The sequence below is a fragment of the Andrena cerasifolii genome, chromosome 11 (genome assembly GCF_050908995.1).
Source record: "Andrena cerasifolii isolate SP2316 chromosome 11, iyAndCera1_principal, whole genome shotgun sequence".
Lineage (NCBI taxonomy): Eukaryota > Metazoa > Arthropoda > Insecta > Hymenoptera > Andrenidae > Andrena > Andrena cerasifolii.
The window spans coordinates 11415315-11432388 of record NC_135128.1 but is presented as its reverse complement, the minus strand read 5'-3'; the positions used below and the strand labels follow the sequence as shown (position 1 = coordinate 11432388).

Below are 17074 nucleotides of genomic sequence, written 5' to 3'. Positions count from 1 at the left end.
CTCCGTACCCATCCTCCGCCGAGTACGGCGAGGAGCGGCAAGGAAAATGGTTCCCCAGACAAGCGTTTAATCTGGCTCTAATTAGCAACTTACCCTCCGCCTGCGTTTCAACGTTTCACCTAGTCTCTCCCCCTTTGTTTCCCGCAATTTCTCCACTGCCTGCTTGGCATCTCTTTCTCTCTCTCTCTCCCGGTCACTCTCACCTCTTTATGTAACAATTGCAAAGCGGTTACACCAGACATCAAGAGAGGAGGCATATGCCCCCACAGGTACTGGATATCCATTACAGCCCGAGCTATCGAACCATTTAACCGTTGGTGTAACCGGAATGTCGCCCAATTCTCTTCCGGGTCGTGATCGGCTATTATCGACGATCTTATCATTGACGAATTTCAAAGACGAATGTGTCAACAGAAGATAGAATACACCGCGGCCATTACTAATTGGAAATACACGTTAAGCGCTTCTCTTGATGCGGCTACCACCCGTATTAATCTCCTTTCCCTTTTCCTTTTGGACCTATCCCAGACCTAATGTTACATCGATCATTTACCATCTATCGCTCCCTTTTGTACCGACAGAAGATTACTCGTTATGATAGTGTAACCGCGGACGAGGTATAGGCACAGGCCAGGTATAGAAGGTTCTTGTATACCTGGGTCAGTATTCATACCCGCTACTTATTCTTAAGCAAATGCTCAAGCATCTTTACTAGCTAGTAGGTTAGTACAGGTTGCCGCATGCTTAAGCATTTGCTTAAGAATAAGTAGCGACTATGAATACCGGTCCTGGTCTGTGATAGGTCTGTCTTATACTTCGTCGCTGCTGTATGATTACTGTTTTATCAGATGTTGTAAAGGCAGAAAAAACATGTTGGTAAAAAAAACGTTCCCTACAGGTGATTCGTTGCCAAGCACGACCTATGAATGCAGGTCAGTCATGCGCAGATCAGTCCTGGTTGAATACTTATATCTCTTTCGATATGGCCACCGAAAGAATTTATCAAAAACAACGTTGAAACGGAAAAAAATCTGCAGAGGCAAAATTTGCTGAATGTGACCGTCGTATTCTGGTAATTCGGTAAGTCAAGCCTACACGTTTCTGTTCTATTAGTTTCGGAGACTGCAATTCCGGCCCGTCGTGGCCACAGGGGATTAAAAGAATATTTATATGACGGGGAAAATTAATTAAAACCCAAGAGATCGCCATTTGGCTATGATCACTTGGCCGCTGTGGACTAGCGGCGCGAGTGAAAATCGGTGTACCGTCTGTATTATTCGATCCTTTCAATCGGATAATCCGTTGATTACGCGTATTACAGGTTCTTCCATGATTCTCGCCATGATTTTGTTGTTCTTATGTTATTGGCAGCATAATTTGTTTAAGTAAGCACCGCTTAATAAAAAGACACACATCGTTTACATGTCTTGTTCATTCTCCTGTTGCGAACCAAATTCGCAGCACTACCTGTATTAGCTGTGTTGATTCCAATTAACAGTAACACCATTTTCTTCCAAGATAAACAGCTATGTTTTGTCTCTTTTAAGTACGAATCGCAAAGTTATTCTAGTTCTTAACTTTGCGCGATATTAGTGTCTTTGTATGGTGCACTCCGTTTAATGTTCTGTGGTACTTGTGAATCCTGGAGACGTTGTTGGAATAATGAGATTTTCTTTCTGTCGGTAAGTAGCTGGGGATTGATTGTTACGCTCCAGCAAAATTATAAATAATAATAGTAATAACGTAGATTAGACTTTCTATTAAACAACAGAGGATAATTGTCATTTAGTGTCAATGTTCTTAGAAATATGATTGTGTTACTGAACGTGTAAGTACATAAGGATTTATTTTATCCAGCGTGTTATAATAATTTCTTTAGACTCGGCTCAAAAAATGACTTGTACTCTATATTGCTGAAACTGTCTTTTCAGCAATATTTCGCAACGCGTATTACAAGTACCGAGCAATCTATTTCTAAATGGAAATTTGTGGTTACGATTTACTTTACTTTAAAAGCGGAATGAAACTATCTTTACGGGAACTTTGCATATAGATAATGTTATGTATGTATATAAACTGTTTAAATATAATAGCATGTACAACTTGAACTGGTAAGTATAGTTCATTAAAATTTGTAGCTTTATTATAAAAGAATTTATCGGACAATTAATGGTAAGCGAATTGATAACTGCTGCTGCAGGGTTGGCTTATAAATTATCTAATATAATTTCTTTAGTTTTATGTCTACTAGCGTTACCGAACATTGGCAATATATATATATATATATATATATATATAATAATAATCTTTGGTTTTGTTAATAAGCAGAACGTATTTATTTTCATAATCATTTGTTAATTAACAACTCTTTTTCTTACTCATTCTCTAGTTCTGCCGACCCTGATGCTGCACTTTTATCTTTCTTAAACCTTATAACAGTTTTATATTTTCAGAAATCGCTGTGTGAGTTTTTCCTAGACGTGGATCAGCCATGCAGAACTTTGATGATCTTGACATAGAGGGTCGGAATCCCTCTCATTTATCGGAAACGGGCAAAGAGAAGGTAATTCATGTTGAAGTTGCGCGTAAGAATAATCTGATTACTGTTCAAAAATATCTAGGGAATTTACAAAGTCTGAATTTTGAGGATACAGCAATATATGTTCGCTAAACGTAAAGTGTAACAATTCTCTGTTTCAATACAATCGTACTTTTAATTATTCTTTATCGTGCAAATCTATGCTTTTACTTATATCGAGAAGTTAATTTTCGTTCGAAGGATATTATCAATACACTCTTATGTATCTGGCACGCTTTTGTGTCGATTTTATAAGGTGTTTGTGTTTCACAGGAAGAATATGATCGAAAGCGTTTAATGAGGAGCAGTGTCACAGCCGAGGATGGCACGCTCAGGCCTGTGTATTCAGAAACAGAAGATGGTGATATATGGTGTCATATATGTAATATCGCTCTGTTCGGGGCTCACAAGTTATTAAATCATAATATGTGTAATCGTCACAAAATGAAATTAGACGAATGGCCATACCCAGTATTATTATGGTCCAAACGATCAGATATTGTAAAAACAGCTCCACCTGCACAGCCAGCAGCCATTGGCGATGGACTGGCACCTGGGGAGCCAGTACCACCTGGCATGGAGGACCAAATAACCAGAACGACAACGATTCAGATGAGTCTGGATCGACACAGAAGCTCTCCACTCGTTGGTCTTGAATATCTACTTGAACTGATTGATAACGACTCGTGTGAACCCAGTTATACATGCGTTTTGTGTGACAAACGGGGCGATCCTCGCACCGTTATGGCTCATATTACCAGTTATAATCATAGAATAACATATCTAAATAGACATTTCCCAACAATATCGCGAGCAATTACTGAATTACCGCGTACTCCCAATTACAAACGTGGAGCTAATGAAATATCGGTGTTAGTGGCTAAGAAGATCGAAGAGCGATTTGGAAGATTACAGCCGCAGCTGGTAGACAAGCATCAATTTGAAAAGAATAAAATGCAGTACATCAAGAGAGTCTATCAGGACTATCATTTTAGGTAAGTCGTAATACCCTTATCTTACGTCCATTTTCAACTGTACACATTCGAACGTCATACGGATTCAGCATTTCGATTCGCGTGCTTTACGAAAGTCGATTTACGTGATTTAACGACGCGCGCGGAAATGACCGTCGTTATTTAATTTGCTTTGCCTTAAAAAATCAATGGCTGTTTCCTACGTGCAGGGAAACGCCAGAATTAACATTTATGGATGTTTACGATGTGCGATGGGTAACGAACTTTGAAGAGAAGATGACTGAAACGGCTGGTAATAGTGGTTCAAAGAAAGGTGAGTATACAGTGATTTATATTTTTAAGAAGAACCGTTTATACCCCAACTATTTCATTATTCAACGATTATTTTATATTAAGATACTCCACCGGCCGATGAGAAGCTGGATGATAAACGTAAAAATGAAGACAAGAAAAGTGAAAAGTCACCGCCAAAGAAAACTGGGTCTAAACCAGAAACTACGAAATCGTAAGTTGATATGTATTTAAAATCATTAATACCAATATTCTAATCCCCCCCCCCCAATTTTGAATATTCAATCTTTTTCACTTAATTTAAAAATAACCATTCCCTTTGTTAATCAATCACACAGGCTTAGCTGTTACACCCGTGTTTTATCCTTTTAGGGGATTCAAGATTCGTATTCTTACGAGGGATAAATTAAGCATCCGCAAGCCATTAGACAAAGAAGAAGAGCCTGTGAAAAAGTCACCCAAACGTCCCTCTGACGAGACTAAGTCTCTCTCGTCGCTCTCAAGTATATCGAGTAGTCCGTCGCCATCGCGTTCGAGATCACGCTCACCTGTTCGTAATCGCAAAGCCAGTGCAGCGGAAAAAGGTGGGAAGTATCGTACTAAAACCCGATATTCGCGAGATCGAAGCCGGTCTCGCAGCCGTTCGCGGTCGCGTTCCCTTGAACCGCTTCGGGAGCGAGACAAATGGGACAAATACCGCGAGCAGATTAGGCGCGCCGAGGAGACTCTCGATCGCGCGTTGAAGTTCCATGAGAAGAACCCAGAGAAACATCCTTCTTACCCTGACGAATGGAAGAAATTCTGGAACAGACGGTATAAAGAGTTGCAGGCGGAAGGCAAAGATCCCAGTAAACACGACTTCAAGCCAGAGTGGATTGAATTCTGGAACAAACGGATGCGCGAGATGCATAACGAGCAGCTGCAGCAGCGAAAAGAAGAAATCCGGAAGCGACTGGAATTGCCAGAAGACAAGCCGCCAGAAAAGTGGACACCGTCGAGCAGGCGCGAACGGTCGCCGCCTAAACGAAGTCGACACCGCGTGGAGAGCGATGATGAGGTGGAGTACGTCGGCACGAAAACCATTAAAACGGATTATTACGATCATCATGACGCGAGGGACCGTGAATACGTGTACTCTTCGTATATGCGTGGCAGGGGAAGTGTGTACAGAAGTAGTGGCAGTAGTAGTTACTACCCCCGTGGCGTTCCGCCGCGTACAAGACCGATACATTACGCGACGCCTTATCCGGTGAAAGACAAGTCTCCAAGTCCCATACCTGACGAAGTATTGACTGAAGATTTAGAAGTAGTCGGATTGTTGAGACTGCTCACGGCTTTGGAAGGCCAGCTGGGTTCCCTCGGGCCAAAGATAGTGTCCCTTCTGTCGAAAGCGTTGGCCGCGGAGAAAGCGAAACCGAACTCTGCCGAAGAGCTGCTGTACGACGAGGAAGTGAGCGTGCTGTTCGAAACGGTGAAGGAAAAGCTTAAGGGTCAGTTGTTCGCGGGAATGATAGAGAAAATGGCCATCACACCGACGAAAACTGCGATACAGAATATTGCTCAGCTGTTGCATAAAGCAGCGGAGAGCAAAAAGAAAATGGAAGAGGAGAAGAAGAAGAAACGAGAATTGGAAGCCGCCAGAGCTGCTAGTTACGTTCCAAGGACTGTCTATACTAGACCGGTAGAGATTACACCCACCATTAAATCTGAACCCGTTAGCGTGCCTGGCGTTGGTACAGTGGACAAAGTAGCTATAGCCCAGCAAATAGCAGCTGCTCTGGTAGCGCAAGGCAGATCGAACGTGTCACAGGAGGAATTGGAAACTCTTATTAATGCTGTTGTTGGAATGGCGGAGGCTTCGAAGAATTCTGATAAACCGGTGACCACCGCGGATTTCGTTAAAGGACTGGCTAGAGGTAACGCCTCTCTTCCTCAGGCCGCCATCGCTATACCTGTAGCGTCAACAGCAGCGGACACAGGTGAACGTCAGACTAATAAAATGGAGAGTCTGTCAGACGCAGACTTAAAATCGCTTCTACAGAATTTCAAAGATTTGAGCTCTCACGAACAGCATGGGCTGATTAATTTTCTAAAGAAATTGGAGGTGACGGATCCAGTTCGAGTAGAAAAGTTGAGGGGGTTCGTTAACTTGGGCACGTCCTCCATAGTAGCGTCAACGCCAAAAGTAAAGTCCCCGACGCCGGAGAAAGTGGAGACGGTGATTAAATCGAGGAAAAGTATTTCGCCGTTTTCGGTGCGCAAGGGAAATCAGAACCCCGTGGAAGAAGAGGATAAGTGGAAGCCCAAGTTGGATATGTTCGCAAATGACGATGAGGAGGAACAACAGACGAAAAACGATAACGAGGAGAAGCAGAAGACGAAGATAGATCTGTCTGACGACGATGACGATTATACGTTCGAAGATATATACAAAGCGGCGGATAAGAACGTCAATGAGAATGAGAAGGCGAAGAAAAAGTCGCGAGCATTTTCAAAATCTGAGTCGAACTCGCCGAGATCGTGGACACGCTCCCCATCACAATCGAGGTCACGTTCTCCTGTAAGAACTAAAGAGCTAGCGAAAAACAACGATCCAAATGCGATCTTGAACGAGACCAAACGACTGATAGCTAACATAATGGGGGATCTTCCGAACAAATACGTGCCAAAGTCACACATGCCGCTCGGAAGTGAAAAACAGAATATCTCGAAGCCGATAGATCAGATGTCTAATACGTCGGCAGCTCCCGTGTCGAACTTTTATAATCAGGAGTACGTGCAAAACACCCAGCAGCCCTGCCCCCGCCCGCAAGGCCCCCCTTTAAGTTATCCAAGCATGTCTAATCAGCAGTACCAAAACTATCCCCAGCAACAAGTTTACAGTGGGAATCAGGGTTACATGGACAATGGTTATAATTACCAAGGGTACGGTGGTTTAGGCAATCAGGGTCAATACAGTGGAACGTCCATGCCATCGAATCAATATCCCACTCAACAGAATTACGGTGGGCCACAGTACGGTGGTCCACCAGGGACACATTCTTCAAATTATTCGCAGCAACAACCGCAGCAACAATACGGAAACTATGTGCAACAACAACGTTTCTATTAAAGTGACAGTCAAGCTGGGAATCGTTCATAAAAAGTGTACTGAATTTTTACAGGACTCTACGACTACTTTTACTGTTATCGGGCTAATTTTGTTTCCTCGGATGCAATTTCAGTGTCTAGGGGGAGGTTTAAACGTTACTAGTTCGAGAATCTTAATTGAAATGTAGAAATGGTTGGGATGATCTTATCTAATTTCTAAATGAATGCGTTAACAGTGTAAATACGTTTAAAGATTCGTTATAGATAGTTATACCAAGCTTTCCATTATTAAGTCAGATAGAACGTATCCTAATCATTTCTATAAGAAATTGGGAATACGTTTATTTCATTGTCACGAGACTTACTGACGGATTTCACATTGACATTTGTCGTTCATCATGCGAAATTTTCATCTCATTTTTTTTATACTTTTCCAAATCTCGTATGTCCTTGCTTGGTCGACGATGAGATTCAAATTTATGGGAAAAAATATCTCGAATCTTTTCTGCTTAAGATGGGGTGGAGTGAACGTGAATATTATAATATGGAGTGTTATTGAATGATCGATGTCAACGGCAAGAAAGTAAGTAAAAGCAACCAGAGAATTGAAGTGATGAAACATCTCTACACTGAATTACAATTATGTAATGCTAATTTTAATTAAATTTCATTGATAAAACGTTTATCATCTTTATCATTTAGCTAGTTTCAGATGCGCGTGATAAAATATCGAAGGAGTCGAGAGTAACGATGTTATTTTTACAAGCACTTTTAATGTTTAAAGAAATAGATATATATATATATATACACACATATATATATATATACGATAGCAAGAACAGTTATGTGTAATTTTTCAATAAAAAGAAAGAACATTGTAAAAGTGTACTAAATAAGTAAACGTTAACCATCGTTTGTATAAATACTTTTAAGCGTACAAGTTTTTCATGTCTCCGCAAAACTATAAACATACCAAGGAACATGTTTCTTAATATTCAGTAATAAGATTAATAGTAATAAAATTAATAATAAGTTTCACTGTATAAAGAAACATACATAAACGATTCGTTCCAATTCTATGTCTTGTGATTTTCATTATAGGACGTTTAACGCTGCGTGTTTTATTAGTACGTTAATGAAATAATCGTTATATTAATACCACGTGGCTGTACAGTGCACATTGACTAGAGAGTTATAAAGATTTTTTTAACTATTTCGCGCTTATCGATACATGCCAGTGGATAACGTGTGATGTATCACAACGAACTCTATAAATTAATTCGAATAAAGCCCGAGATTCAGTTCGTACAATATTTACATGTTTCTTTACAGACGTAGTGGAACGTATTAAAATCTCCTACTTCGGCACGAGACCCCTGGTTTTTGGATAAACGGGCGGTGGAATCTGCGGGATCTTCCCAACACTCTTAGGTCGTACTTTCGCGGACTGCAATCGTGGCTTTGACCTGAGCTTTGCGCTCGAAGCGTCCACGTCAATGTCCCCCTCGTCGCGCAACGCTTCTTCCAGAACAGCTTGAATCGTTGGCGCGATGGTGGGCCCCTGGTAGTCCAGCGTTGTCCTCGCGGGCATGTCAAGGTCTAAGTTCAATATATTTTCTCCCGCGTAGCGACAACCCCTTCCCATGGCCAATGCAATCCGCGCATATTCAGAAACAGGCCTACGTGCACCAGGAATAGACGTCGGTCTTCTTATCAAGTCCAAGCTGGATGGCTCTGGATCCTTCACCGTCCAACAGTCTTCCTCTTCGTCGAGGTGAATTCTCGAAAGGATTTTGTTCTTCTCCTCTTCAGGAATGAAATTCTCTATTATAAGGTACTTCAACTTCAGCTCCTTCATCAGCTCGTGCTGAGTTTGCTCCAAGTCCCTTCTGTCCCTGTTGAAGTCGTTAGTGACGTCTTCGAGTTCTTGCTTCAGTACTTGTAATTTGGTGAAACATTTCCTAAGTTTCCTCGACTTCACATCCACTTCTTGCTGTAGATTCGTGTACGTCTCCTTCACGCCTAGCATCGTTAGTTCCTCATCCTCGAGTTTCTGCTGCATCTCAACCTCCCTCTTCTTCCGTTCAACAATCTCAGCTGACTTCTGTTCTAACGCCCTTTGCTGCTCATTCGTGTGATCGATGATGTTCTTGCCTCCGCAAAGCATCTTGCTCTCCAGATCTTTTATTCTCATAATAAGTGTCTCAGTTTCCTGTTTCTCCGCTTTCAATTGTTCTGCGATCAGCTTCTTATCCGTTTCAATTTTATTATCCTCGCCCCGGCTGTCCTCCGCCTCAGACTCCGAATCCGCCGTCTCGTCTCCTCTCTTCCTCTTCGGCTTCTTCTTTCGCCTCTGCACCGGACCCTTCTGAGCCAGCTTCTCCTTCAATCGACCGATTTCTTCTTGATACTGCCTCAGCAAGGCATCCTTCGGATCCTCGTTTATTCTTGGCTTGTTCTTGATGTTCTTAGCGCGGTTCGCGTATCGCAGCGTGGTCAAAGTCTCGTCATAATTATAACTTGCCGGGCCAATATTCGCGACCATGATGGTCTTGGAGTTGCCACCTAACGAATCCTGCAACAGTCGCGTCAATTTCGAATCTCTATACGGCACGTGCGTGGTTTTCCCATCCACCAGGGCCGATATTACATTCCCCAGAGCCGATAAGCTTAAGTTGATCTTACTAGCTTCTTTCAGCCTCTCACCAGAAGCTCCAGTTTTGCTCTGCCTTTCGCTGCCCGCGAGATCGACCAGATTCAATCGACCCACTCGAATTCCACCCGTGTCCCCGATAGATCCCATCTCGATGGTGATCAGAAAGATCGCGTGTGACCGAGAACTATGCTCGTTCATATTCGTCGCGCCTATTGTTCTGTTCAGGTTCCCTGTGTTCATCAGCTGCTGTATCTCCGCGGCGTTTTTGCACACCGACGTCGACAGGTCTTTAACGAATACGCCTGTATCTGGCTTCTCTTTTAACTCGAATCGTAAGCTCTGATCCGGCTGCAGAAGATCACGAATCTCCTCCTGGTAGATCTCCAGGTAACTCGCTCGTACCAAGTACTGCATGTTCTCTGATCGACCAATGTGATTGAATATGTGCTCGAAGGACCGCGGGATCACGCCGCGTCTCTCGTGGTCGTTTTTCAAGCCCTCCATGGTGTACGTCTTCCCGGTACCAGTCTGGCCGTAGGCGAAAATAGTGCCGTTGAAGCCGTCGAGAACGGAGGACACCAACGGCCTGACCGTCTCCTCGTATAAGTCCTGTTGGCTGGAATTCCAGTCGTAGACCGCATCGAACGTAAAGACTTTCACGTTGTCGCTAGACGGATCGTCCCGCGGATGACGAATCTCGACTACTCCCCTGGATGGAAACACGTCCACCACACGCATGTACCCTCGGGTTCCTTCCTTCTCGTCCATCGGTCTGCATCGCACGACTACCTGAACGCACTGGGTCACCGCCTCCGTTGACGCGTTCGACGACGTGTTCGTCGACTTCATGTTCCTCTTCTTCCAGGGTCTCACTTGATTCTCCGCTTTGTCCATGTTGGCGATCGATTCACCTATGCAACCAGACAAACGCAACGGTCAGTTAACGCGAGACCTAGCCAAGCTCAGCTGCTTCGCCAAATCAATAATCCGGCCCGTACAATACCGAGGGATTGCGAAATAAAAGTAATGCATTTATCAACTAAAACCTAGGTTGACCCTCTCCCCGTGTTTATAAATCAATATTCTCCGATGGGAGAGTTAAAAGTTGAATTAAAAATCTTGCGAGAAATTCTCAAGTTATTCCCCACCGTTACTAGGAAAACGAATCGACCGGTTCGCGTAACTACGGAACGAGTGGCTCTTAATGCATAGCACACCCTATCTCTGTTACCTGGTTAAATTAGTTGGAAAGTTTCATTTTCGAAGAGTTTCATTCTCGTTACTAGCGACACTGGGGAGAGACCAGCTATGACTGAAACCCGTAATACCGATACTTCAGCGCACGATTATTGAGAGAAATTTGTGTCGAGAATTCCATAAGTACACACGCGCAATTTTGCTCCAGTTAACTCAAGTATTTCTCGGTTTCTTATTTCAAACGCTTTTCAACGGCTGTCTATGTCACTTTTTGCGTCAGAAGAAATGAAAGTTCGACCGCTTAACCAAACACTAAGTGACACGGGCCAGAGTGTCGCGGCCGTGCTTCTTAGGAGTGCACTTACCTCGCTGAGCCGTTGAATAGGACGAGCACGCACCGTGCAAATAGCGTTACGATAAACGAGCAACGATTTTTCGTCGCATCCGCATGTTTCCCTCCTCCGCAAGGTATTGATCCATTGTTTGCTTTCTACGATTCACACTGTCAACACGCGCCCTTTTTATGCCTACTCGTACGATGAATCTTGGCCTGCGAGGGTTGCTGCTAACCCTCCGTGATAATCACGACTCGATACTTGAGCGACTCACTAGGACGATACACGGCTCATAGTGACGGAATACAGACTCAACCGCATCGTATTTTGACAGCGACAAGCTATTACGGTCGAGCATGCGCAACGAAGCTCCCTCACTCGTTTCCACGGACCTACTGAATCGATCTCTCGCTTAACCGTTGGGTATTCTTACTCAAGACGGCCACGTTTGAAATCCGTCTGCGGCACTTGCCCACAGGAAATTTGCTTTATCGACAAATCATATTTTTGATATTTATTTGTCGAATAACGAATGTAATTTAGTTTGCTTTAATAAATTCTATTACCTTTGTGAGGAAAGTTGTACATTTTTATTGAATATTAAATGTGCTTTATATTTCGATGGAATTAAGTAGATTCTTTGGGTTGTATAGATTTAGGTATCTATGCGTTGGTATTGTAATAGTTCACTAGTGTTTTGTATTACATTTACTGTATCTATGTAAAATTTAAATCATCAGCTGATTCTTACTGAGCTTGCGTGGTGATTACCTTTCACAGGAAGTACCGAGTACTTTCTGATCAAGCACGCATCCAATATACAAATATCGAAATAAACATTTCTTTACTGTCTGTAGTTGTTTCATTATGATGTCTTTTTAAATACCCGTATTATATCGCAAAATTAAAGTTACTGTCATACAGCTTGTATATGTACGTTCGTAACGGAAAACCTATTACTCTGAACGTGGAGTTTTGTATTTGATCATTTTGTTAAATGATTATTAAATCATGCACAATTTTTTCCACTATTCTGTCTTTGGATAAATTCAATTCTAAATTGCATTTCGAACGAATCAACGAAACGGATACCTATGAACCAAGAGTATTACTTTTCCTGTATGCAGTAATGAATCTTTGATCAAGGAAATGACGTTATGTTTCGTGGCCAGATTCGTGGCGTGCAAGTCACCTGCTCCAAGGGGTGCTGCGGCAGTATTATTTATTGGAAAAACTGTTCTGTTTAAGCCACAAGTGAAATCAATGCCGAAAAACTGGACCCGTTTTATATAAATTTAGCCTGAAGTTAGTGTAACGTATCAGATCAATAAAAACGAATTCTCTATCTTATCTTCATACAGATATATGATAAATAGCACATCATTCAAAGATTGTTAATCCCAGAAGCGAAAAAGAAAATATTTATAAATGCAAATGTAGCCGTTTCTCTCTCATATATTCGCATCTTTATTGTGGACTGATCATTTGTTGCCTCCTTTCGTTTCAGACAAAATGAAGCTGTGGCTAGTCGTAATTCATATTATCCTAGTTGCAACAAATATATGGGTCACAGCACATTTTCACGAAGAACTCCCCGAAGACAATGAGTTTGCAGAGTTCGAAGACTTCGAAGAAGAGAAGCCAGCTCAATCGCTCAATGATCGTGGAACAGAACAGTTCACAGAATCCGATAGCAATCAAGACTTCGAAGAAGAAGATGTGCTAATCGTCGACGGTGACAGTGAATTCGATCATTTCGACGAGGAAGAGTTCGAAGGTGTGGACACAGCCGGTGGAAACGCAGTCCCAAAAAGTGACGAGCCATCTACGTTAACGATTACAAAGATACCGTTGCATTTGCGTGCAAGATGGGACAGTTTTTACTTAGAAATATTAATGATCATCGGACTGTTGGTATACTTCATGAACTATATAGCAGGACGTGCTAAAAATGCCCGCATAGCCGAGATGTGGCTCGTCGAGCATAAGCAGCTCTTACTCGATAACTTCTCCCTCGTCGGCGATGTTGGAAAGTCAAGCGAAGATGCATCTGAGAATGGTTTAGTAAAAGAAAGTCAATCGCATTACAGTCTATATTGTTCTGGTCGAGTTGGTTGCGATTCCATGTTAATCGAATTGAAATTGATCAAGAGGCAAGATTTAGTTGCAGTATTAGCACAACTCGTGCGTCCTCAGAACGATCAAGCGCATATACGTATGGATTTAGCAAAAGACGAGACAGATAATTTTGTCTTAGCGGTGGCTACAAAACGGACAGCCATGCATTTAACACGGGATATGGCTGATATCAGCGTCTATTGCCCAGAGAAAAGACCGGGCGAAAAGTTCGGTCTTCCGTCGGGATTCTATATAATGTCTGAAATCGCTGAAGCGGCGTCAGCTATTTTAGATACAAGAGTTTTACAAGCATTCGCAAAGTTCTCGCAGTATATAGATTATATACATATCAGTGATCAATTCAGTGGCCCCAAGCAACAAGAGTGAGGATGATAAAGCTAATTTGACTAATTATTTTCCATTGTCTGTTTCGCGACATTATATTGTTAATTTTATTTCAGGGACACGACTCAATTAACGATGCCGGAAGTAAAGAGAGTTTTACTTGTTGGATTAAATATAAGCATTAAGGGGCGTAGTGCTACTGCAGAAGGTCAAGAAAAATTGAAACTTCTTTTGCAACTAACATTTTACCTGCTAGATAAATTGCGTCGCTTCAAACTATCCAAAGAGGTTTGTATCAAGTTTCTCGAAAGATCACGAGAACACTTTCGCAACGTTATCTTTTGTTATTATCGTTGTTTAGGGCAAAAGTAAAGCTGACAAAAATCGATTGAGGGTGGAGGAAGCATTCTTAAAGACCACTCACGCTGCCAGAGCAGAAGCAGCTGCGCAACGAAGAGAAGAACGTCGCCGAGCGGAAAAGGAGCGCATCTTGCAGGAAGAAGATCCTGATAAGCAAAGAAAGTACGAAGAAAAAGAACAACGGAGACTTGCGAAAAAGAGAGCGCCTAGAATGAAGCAACTTAAAGTGAAAGCGTTGTGACCGGAAATGAACACATAATTTCAAAGAACTTGTTAAAATTTCTAAAGAACCATAAGCTGCTCGATCAAACTGCCCCCTCGATTCAAATCATATAGTAAAGCCACATTTACACATCCCTCGACGCTACCATACGTTCATTTATCAAATTTCACTGAATTTACATAAAACGACCATAGGTAAGTAACATATGTATACTTAAAATTCATCTCTGGGAAGTAACTTAATTTTGTATTCTTTTTGTATTTTCTTTTTCCGTTAATTTTCTATATACTTCCAGTTGGTTTTCCTGTTAATAATATATCGCTATTGTTGAATATTTATTTTATGACGTGATTAGTATAACGTTTCGAACGAGTTATACTAGGCATTGAGTATGTGGTAAAACGATGTTACAGTGATCTTGATTTCATAAAGAGCAATCGGAACAATATATATAATTGTTGTTTTTAACAATATTTACATTATTTATTACACAATCCACTTCCCAAACCCACCCCTTTAAATACTATTTCCAAGGAAATGTAAAATGAAATATTTCGATTTTTATCTCACCAATTTTTGGATCGAAACCGCATAATGAAAGTAACACTTCGGAAATGACTTAAGTATTTCAGGTAGAATATTGCGAATTGAACAATTTTCTATTACTCTCGATAACCCTCTTACAAAATAAGAAGCCATTATCCGATACAAAATCCGTTATAGCAATATTTAATCTACCTTGGCCAGGGCGTTTTCGATCTATCCACGTGATAATTCCTTTCTGGCCCGACGATACTAAATCTCTCTGAAGTGTTCCACACAGATGCTTCATCACGTAAGAAACGTCTGGAGTTAGAACACACTGCGACACAAAACCGATTTCCAAAGGACGCGCCTGCAGTTCAAGATCCAAAAATTCTGTAAGTTCGTTTACACGGACAGTGTTGGGCCACGGTGTACGCCACAGGCCGCTCGGCCACAAATTCGAGTAACTTTGCGCGTAAACGTTTCTGTAAATGACGAATACTTGGTACTTTTCTAGATTTAACCATTGCAGCGTGATATGGTCGAAGCTGGAGGCCAGTGGACACATTTTTCTGTGGAATATTCGGAAAATTGTATCCACCAGGCGGCGATGGTCCATCTCTGAGAAGGAATAGAAGTGTTGGAAGTCCAGAATGATGATTTCATTACTGTGGGAGGATAGCCATTCTGCCACTTGCTGCAGCGGCTGATATATTTTCGATCCATAAAGGCCGTGCAGAAAGTAAATATCCCCGTCCGCCAGTTTCGTAGCAACACGTAAGTCGAGGTACCGGATTCCGCCATTAAGCTGATCCTTGATATCGTCGTGTTGTGTAATGGACCAATTAAAAATAATGGGTTTTGAGACCAGCGAGCAGTAACGGCCGAGAGCCCTGATGTACCTCGGCTCGTCGGGCCCCACGTCATTACGCCGATTTATGGTATAAGTCATCGTGTTGTGAGAGCCTGTTACGAGTCATCAGTTGATATTATGCATACGTACTGCACGTGTCTAATAGAACGGCCATCACGCGATTTAATACGGAGACGACTATTCAGATGGGGGAGTTTTCGGATGACAGGATTGGGGATTGGAACTGTTACAGGAATAGTTGTTGAAAATTATCGTATGTAAATGTAGAATTAGAAACTATATTATAAGAGTCATGAATAGAAAAAGCTGTTGCACATAACGGTTCCCCTATCAGCACGATAGAAATTGAAACTGCAAAACTGCTAGAAACAGTTATATGTATGTTATTTTGCGTGAGAAATAGAATAATCAAGTTGAGAAAAGTCAGCTCTGCTCTTAAAAGTTTCGAAAAAACCGATTGAAGATCATTTACGAAGACTGGAGCTTGAGATTTTCGATAGCACACACTATTGCGAAATTTATAGGATAGAAAGCGATTTTGATTGAGAAAGCATCTATGATGTCATCCTCTGTTTGGACAATGTTCGAATAGTAGATCATGCGGACAACGGGAGCTCGGGTAATGGAGGTTCTACAATAAGACACGATCAAGTGTGGCCCCGTGAAATTAGATCCTAAATCCTTTTATGGTTCATAATACTTTCGTATTTATAGTATAGCTACTGCAGTTGAGTAAAAATTAATTCATTCTAAATTCCTTCATATTTCAAACTCGAAATGTAAATTGTAAATACAACTTTCTAGTTCGTGATAACGTTTTCAGTGTGTAGATATTTTGAACGTACCGGGTATCGCCAAGTGTATTATGGGTACGGTTTTTAAGGCTTGCGGAAGTCGAGTCATCCAATGCGCTAGGTCCTCGCTCGGAGTGCCATCTTTCCGATCGATCTTATGCGGAAAAATACTGGCAAACTTATTTTCGTATTCCATGACTTTAAATACTTCGCTTTCGCTGTGGTAACAATGTTTTTGATGATTCCATACAGCGAGAACCACGAGTGCTCGCGCGTGAAGGAATAATATAACACCACATGGAATGGCGAGCTAGTTGGCGAGCTCCATCTTTTATATCGCTTTTTCGAATTAACGTTCCCACGGTGATGTCATACCAATCACCTTGCACCTTCTTCCGACACGGTACAACTGCATGATGTAGATTCATAGAACCCGACCTCACGGCCATTCAATTATTCAGCGTCCCCTCGCTTCAACAATCGAGAAGTTCACTACGAGAATCGGGCTATTAGAAAAGCGCAATATTGCCAACACACTATGTAAATGGCATCCTTTAGAAGGCTATAAGATGCATCGATATCATTTATAGGCATCATGTCGACAGTATAGAGTGCGAGCGCATAGGTCAGTTACCTGAAATGGAGCGCACTGAGATCTTTAACAGTTCTCTGTGACGTCAATTTCAAAGTATCCACTCTAGTCTAGACTTCTTC

General features: G+C 41.9%; 5 protein-coding genes across 9 annotated transcripts in view; 2 read left to right on the top strand and 3 right to left on the bottom strand.

The window, feature by feature from the left end:
* The window catches only part of Exex (motor neuron and pancreas homeobox extra-extra), a 153468-nt gene that overhangs the window by 21798 nt on the left and 114596 nt on the right, over window positions 1–17074 (bottom strand). The window lies entirely within an intron of this gene.
* Window positions 927–14640, top strand: LOC143374692 (PAT complex subunit CCDC47). Of its 3 annotated transcripts, XR_013086731.1 has the most exons (5): window positions 12273–12426; window positions 12629–13622; window positions 13701–13872; window positions 13946–14361; window positions 14463–14640. XR_013086731.1 is itself a non-coding variant. In XM_076823026.1 (4 exons), exons 2-4 carry the CDS (start codon window positions 12634–12636, stop codon window positions 14183–14185), a joined length of 1401 nt encoding a protein of 466 aa, XP_076679141.1. In that variant the 5' UTR covers window positions 927–1080; window positions 12629–12633; the 3' UTR covers window positions 14186–14640. The 3 variants fall into 3 exon arrangements, 2 of the variants coding, with proteins under 2 accessions (XP_076679141.1, XP_076679140.1); XM_076823026.1 differs by lacking the exon at window positions 12273–12426 and adding an exon at window positions 927–1080 and having other exon boundaries at window positions 13946–14640; XM_076823025.1 differs by having other exon boundaries at window positions 13946–14640.
* Window positions 1100–8012, top strand: LOC143374673 (uncharacterized protein CG7065-like). The gene is made up of 6 exons (XM_076822986.1): window positions 1100–1682; window positions 2454–2563; window positions 2852–3573; window positions 3762–3865; window positions 3949–4057; window positions 4216–8012. The coding sequence occupies exons 2-6, from the start codon at window positions 2492–2494 to the stop codon at window positions 6953–6955; spliced, it is 3747 nt and encodes a 1248-aa protein (XP_076679101.1). The 5' UTR covers window positions 1100–1682; window positions 2454–2491; the 3' UTR covers window positions 6956–8012.
* Klp68d (kinesin-like protein 68D) lies at window positions 7687–10483 on the bottom strand. Its single transcript, XM_076823009.1, has one exon. The coding sequence runs from the start codon at window positions 10481–10483 to the stop codon at window positions 8291–8293; it is 2193 nt and encodes a 730-aa protein (XP_076679124.1). The 3' UTR covers window positions 7687–8290.
* LOC143374696 (PI-PLC X domain-containing protein 3) lies at window positions 14393–17046 on the bottom strand. 3 transcript variants are annotated; one of them, XM_076823032.1, is made up of 4 exons: window positions 16995–17046; window positions 16655–16922; window positions 16412–16578; window positions 14393–15658 (listed from the first exon to the last, which is right to left on the bottom strand). In XM_076823032.1, the coding sequence occupies exons 2-4, from the start codon at window positions 16807–16809 to the stop codon at window positions 14796–14798; spliced, it is 1185 nt and encodes a 394-aa protein (XP_076679147.1). In that variant the 5' UTR covers window positions 16810–16922; window positions 16995–17046; the 3' UTR covers window positions 14393–14795. The 3 variants fall into 3 exon arrangements, with proteins under 3 accessions (XP_076679147.1, XP_076679149.1, XP_076679148.1); XM_076823034.1 differs by having other exon boundaries at window positions 16655–16852; window positions 16995–17039; XM_076823033.1 differs by lacking the exon at window positions 16995–17046 and having other exon boundaries at window positions 16655–16966.

Excerpts from the sequence above, each read along its gene's own strand:
- LOC143374673 (XM_076822986.1), top strand. The coding sequence starts at position 2,492 with ATGCAGAACTTTGATGATCTTGACATAGAGGGTCGGAATCCCTCTCAT. Across the intron at positions 2,564-2,851 it reads CGGAAACGGGCAAAGAGAAG|GAAGAATATGATCGAAAGCG; the intron begins GTAATTCATGTT and ends TGTGTTTCACAG. Across the intron at positions 3,866-3,948 it reads TAATAGTGGTTCAAAGAAAG|ATACTCCACCGGCCGATGAG; the intron begins GTGAGTATACAG and ends TTTTATATTAAG.
- Klp68d (XM_076823009.1), bottom strand. The coding sequence starts at position 10,483 with ATGGACAAAGCGGAGAATCAAGTGAGACCCTGGAAGAAGAGGAACATG.
- LOC143374696 (XM_076823032.1), bottom strand. The coding sequence starts at position 16,809 with ATGGCCGTGAGGTCGGGTTCTATGAATCTACATCATGCAGTTGTACCG. Across the intron at positions 16,579-16,654 it reads CTAGCTCGCCATTCCATGTG|CGAAAGCGAAGTATTTAAAG; the intron begins GTGTTATATTAT and ends TTGTTACCACAG. Across the intron at positions 15,659-16,411 it reads AATACACTTGGCGATACCCG|GCTCTCACAACACGATGACT; the intron begins GTACGTTCAAAA and ends GACTCGTAACAG.
- LOC143374692 (XM_076823026.1), top strand. The coding sequence starts at position 12,634 with ATGAAGCTGTGGCTAGTCGTAATTCATATTATCCTAGTTGCAACAAAT. Across the intron at positions 13,623-13,700 it reads AGTGGCCCCAAGCAACAAGA|GGACACGACTCAATTAACGA; the intron begins GTGAGGATGATA and ends ATTTTATTTCAG. Across the intron at positions 13,873-13,945 it reads GCTTCAAACTATCCAAAGAG|GGCAAAAGTAAAGCTGACAA; the intron begins GTTTGTATCAAG and ends ATCGTTGTTTAG.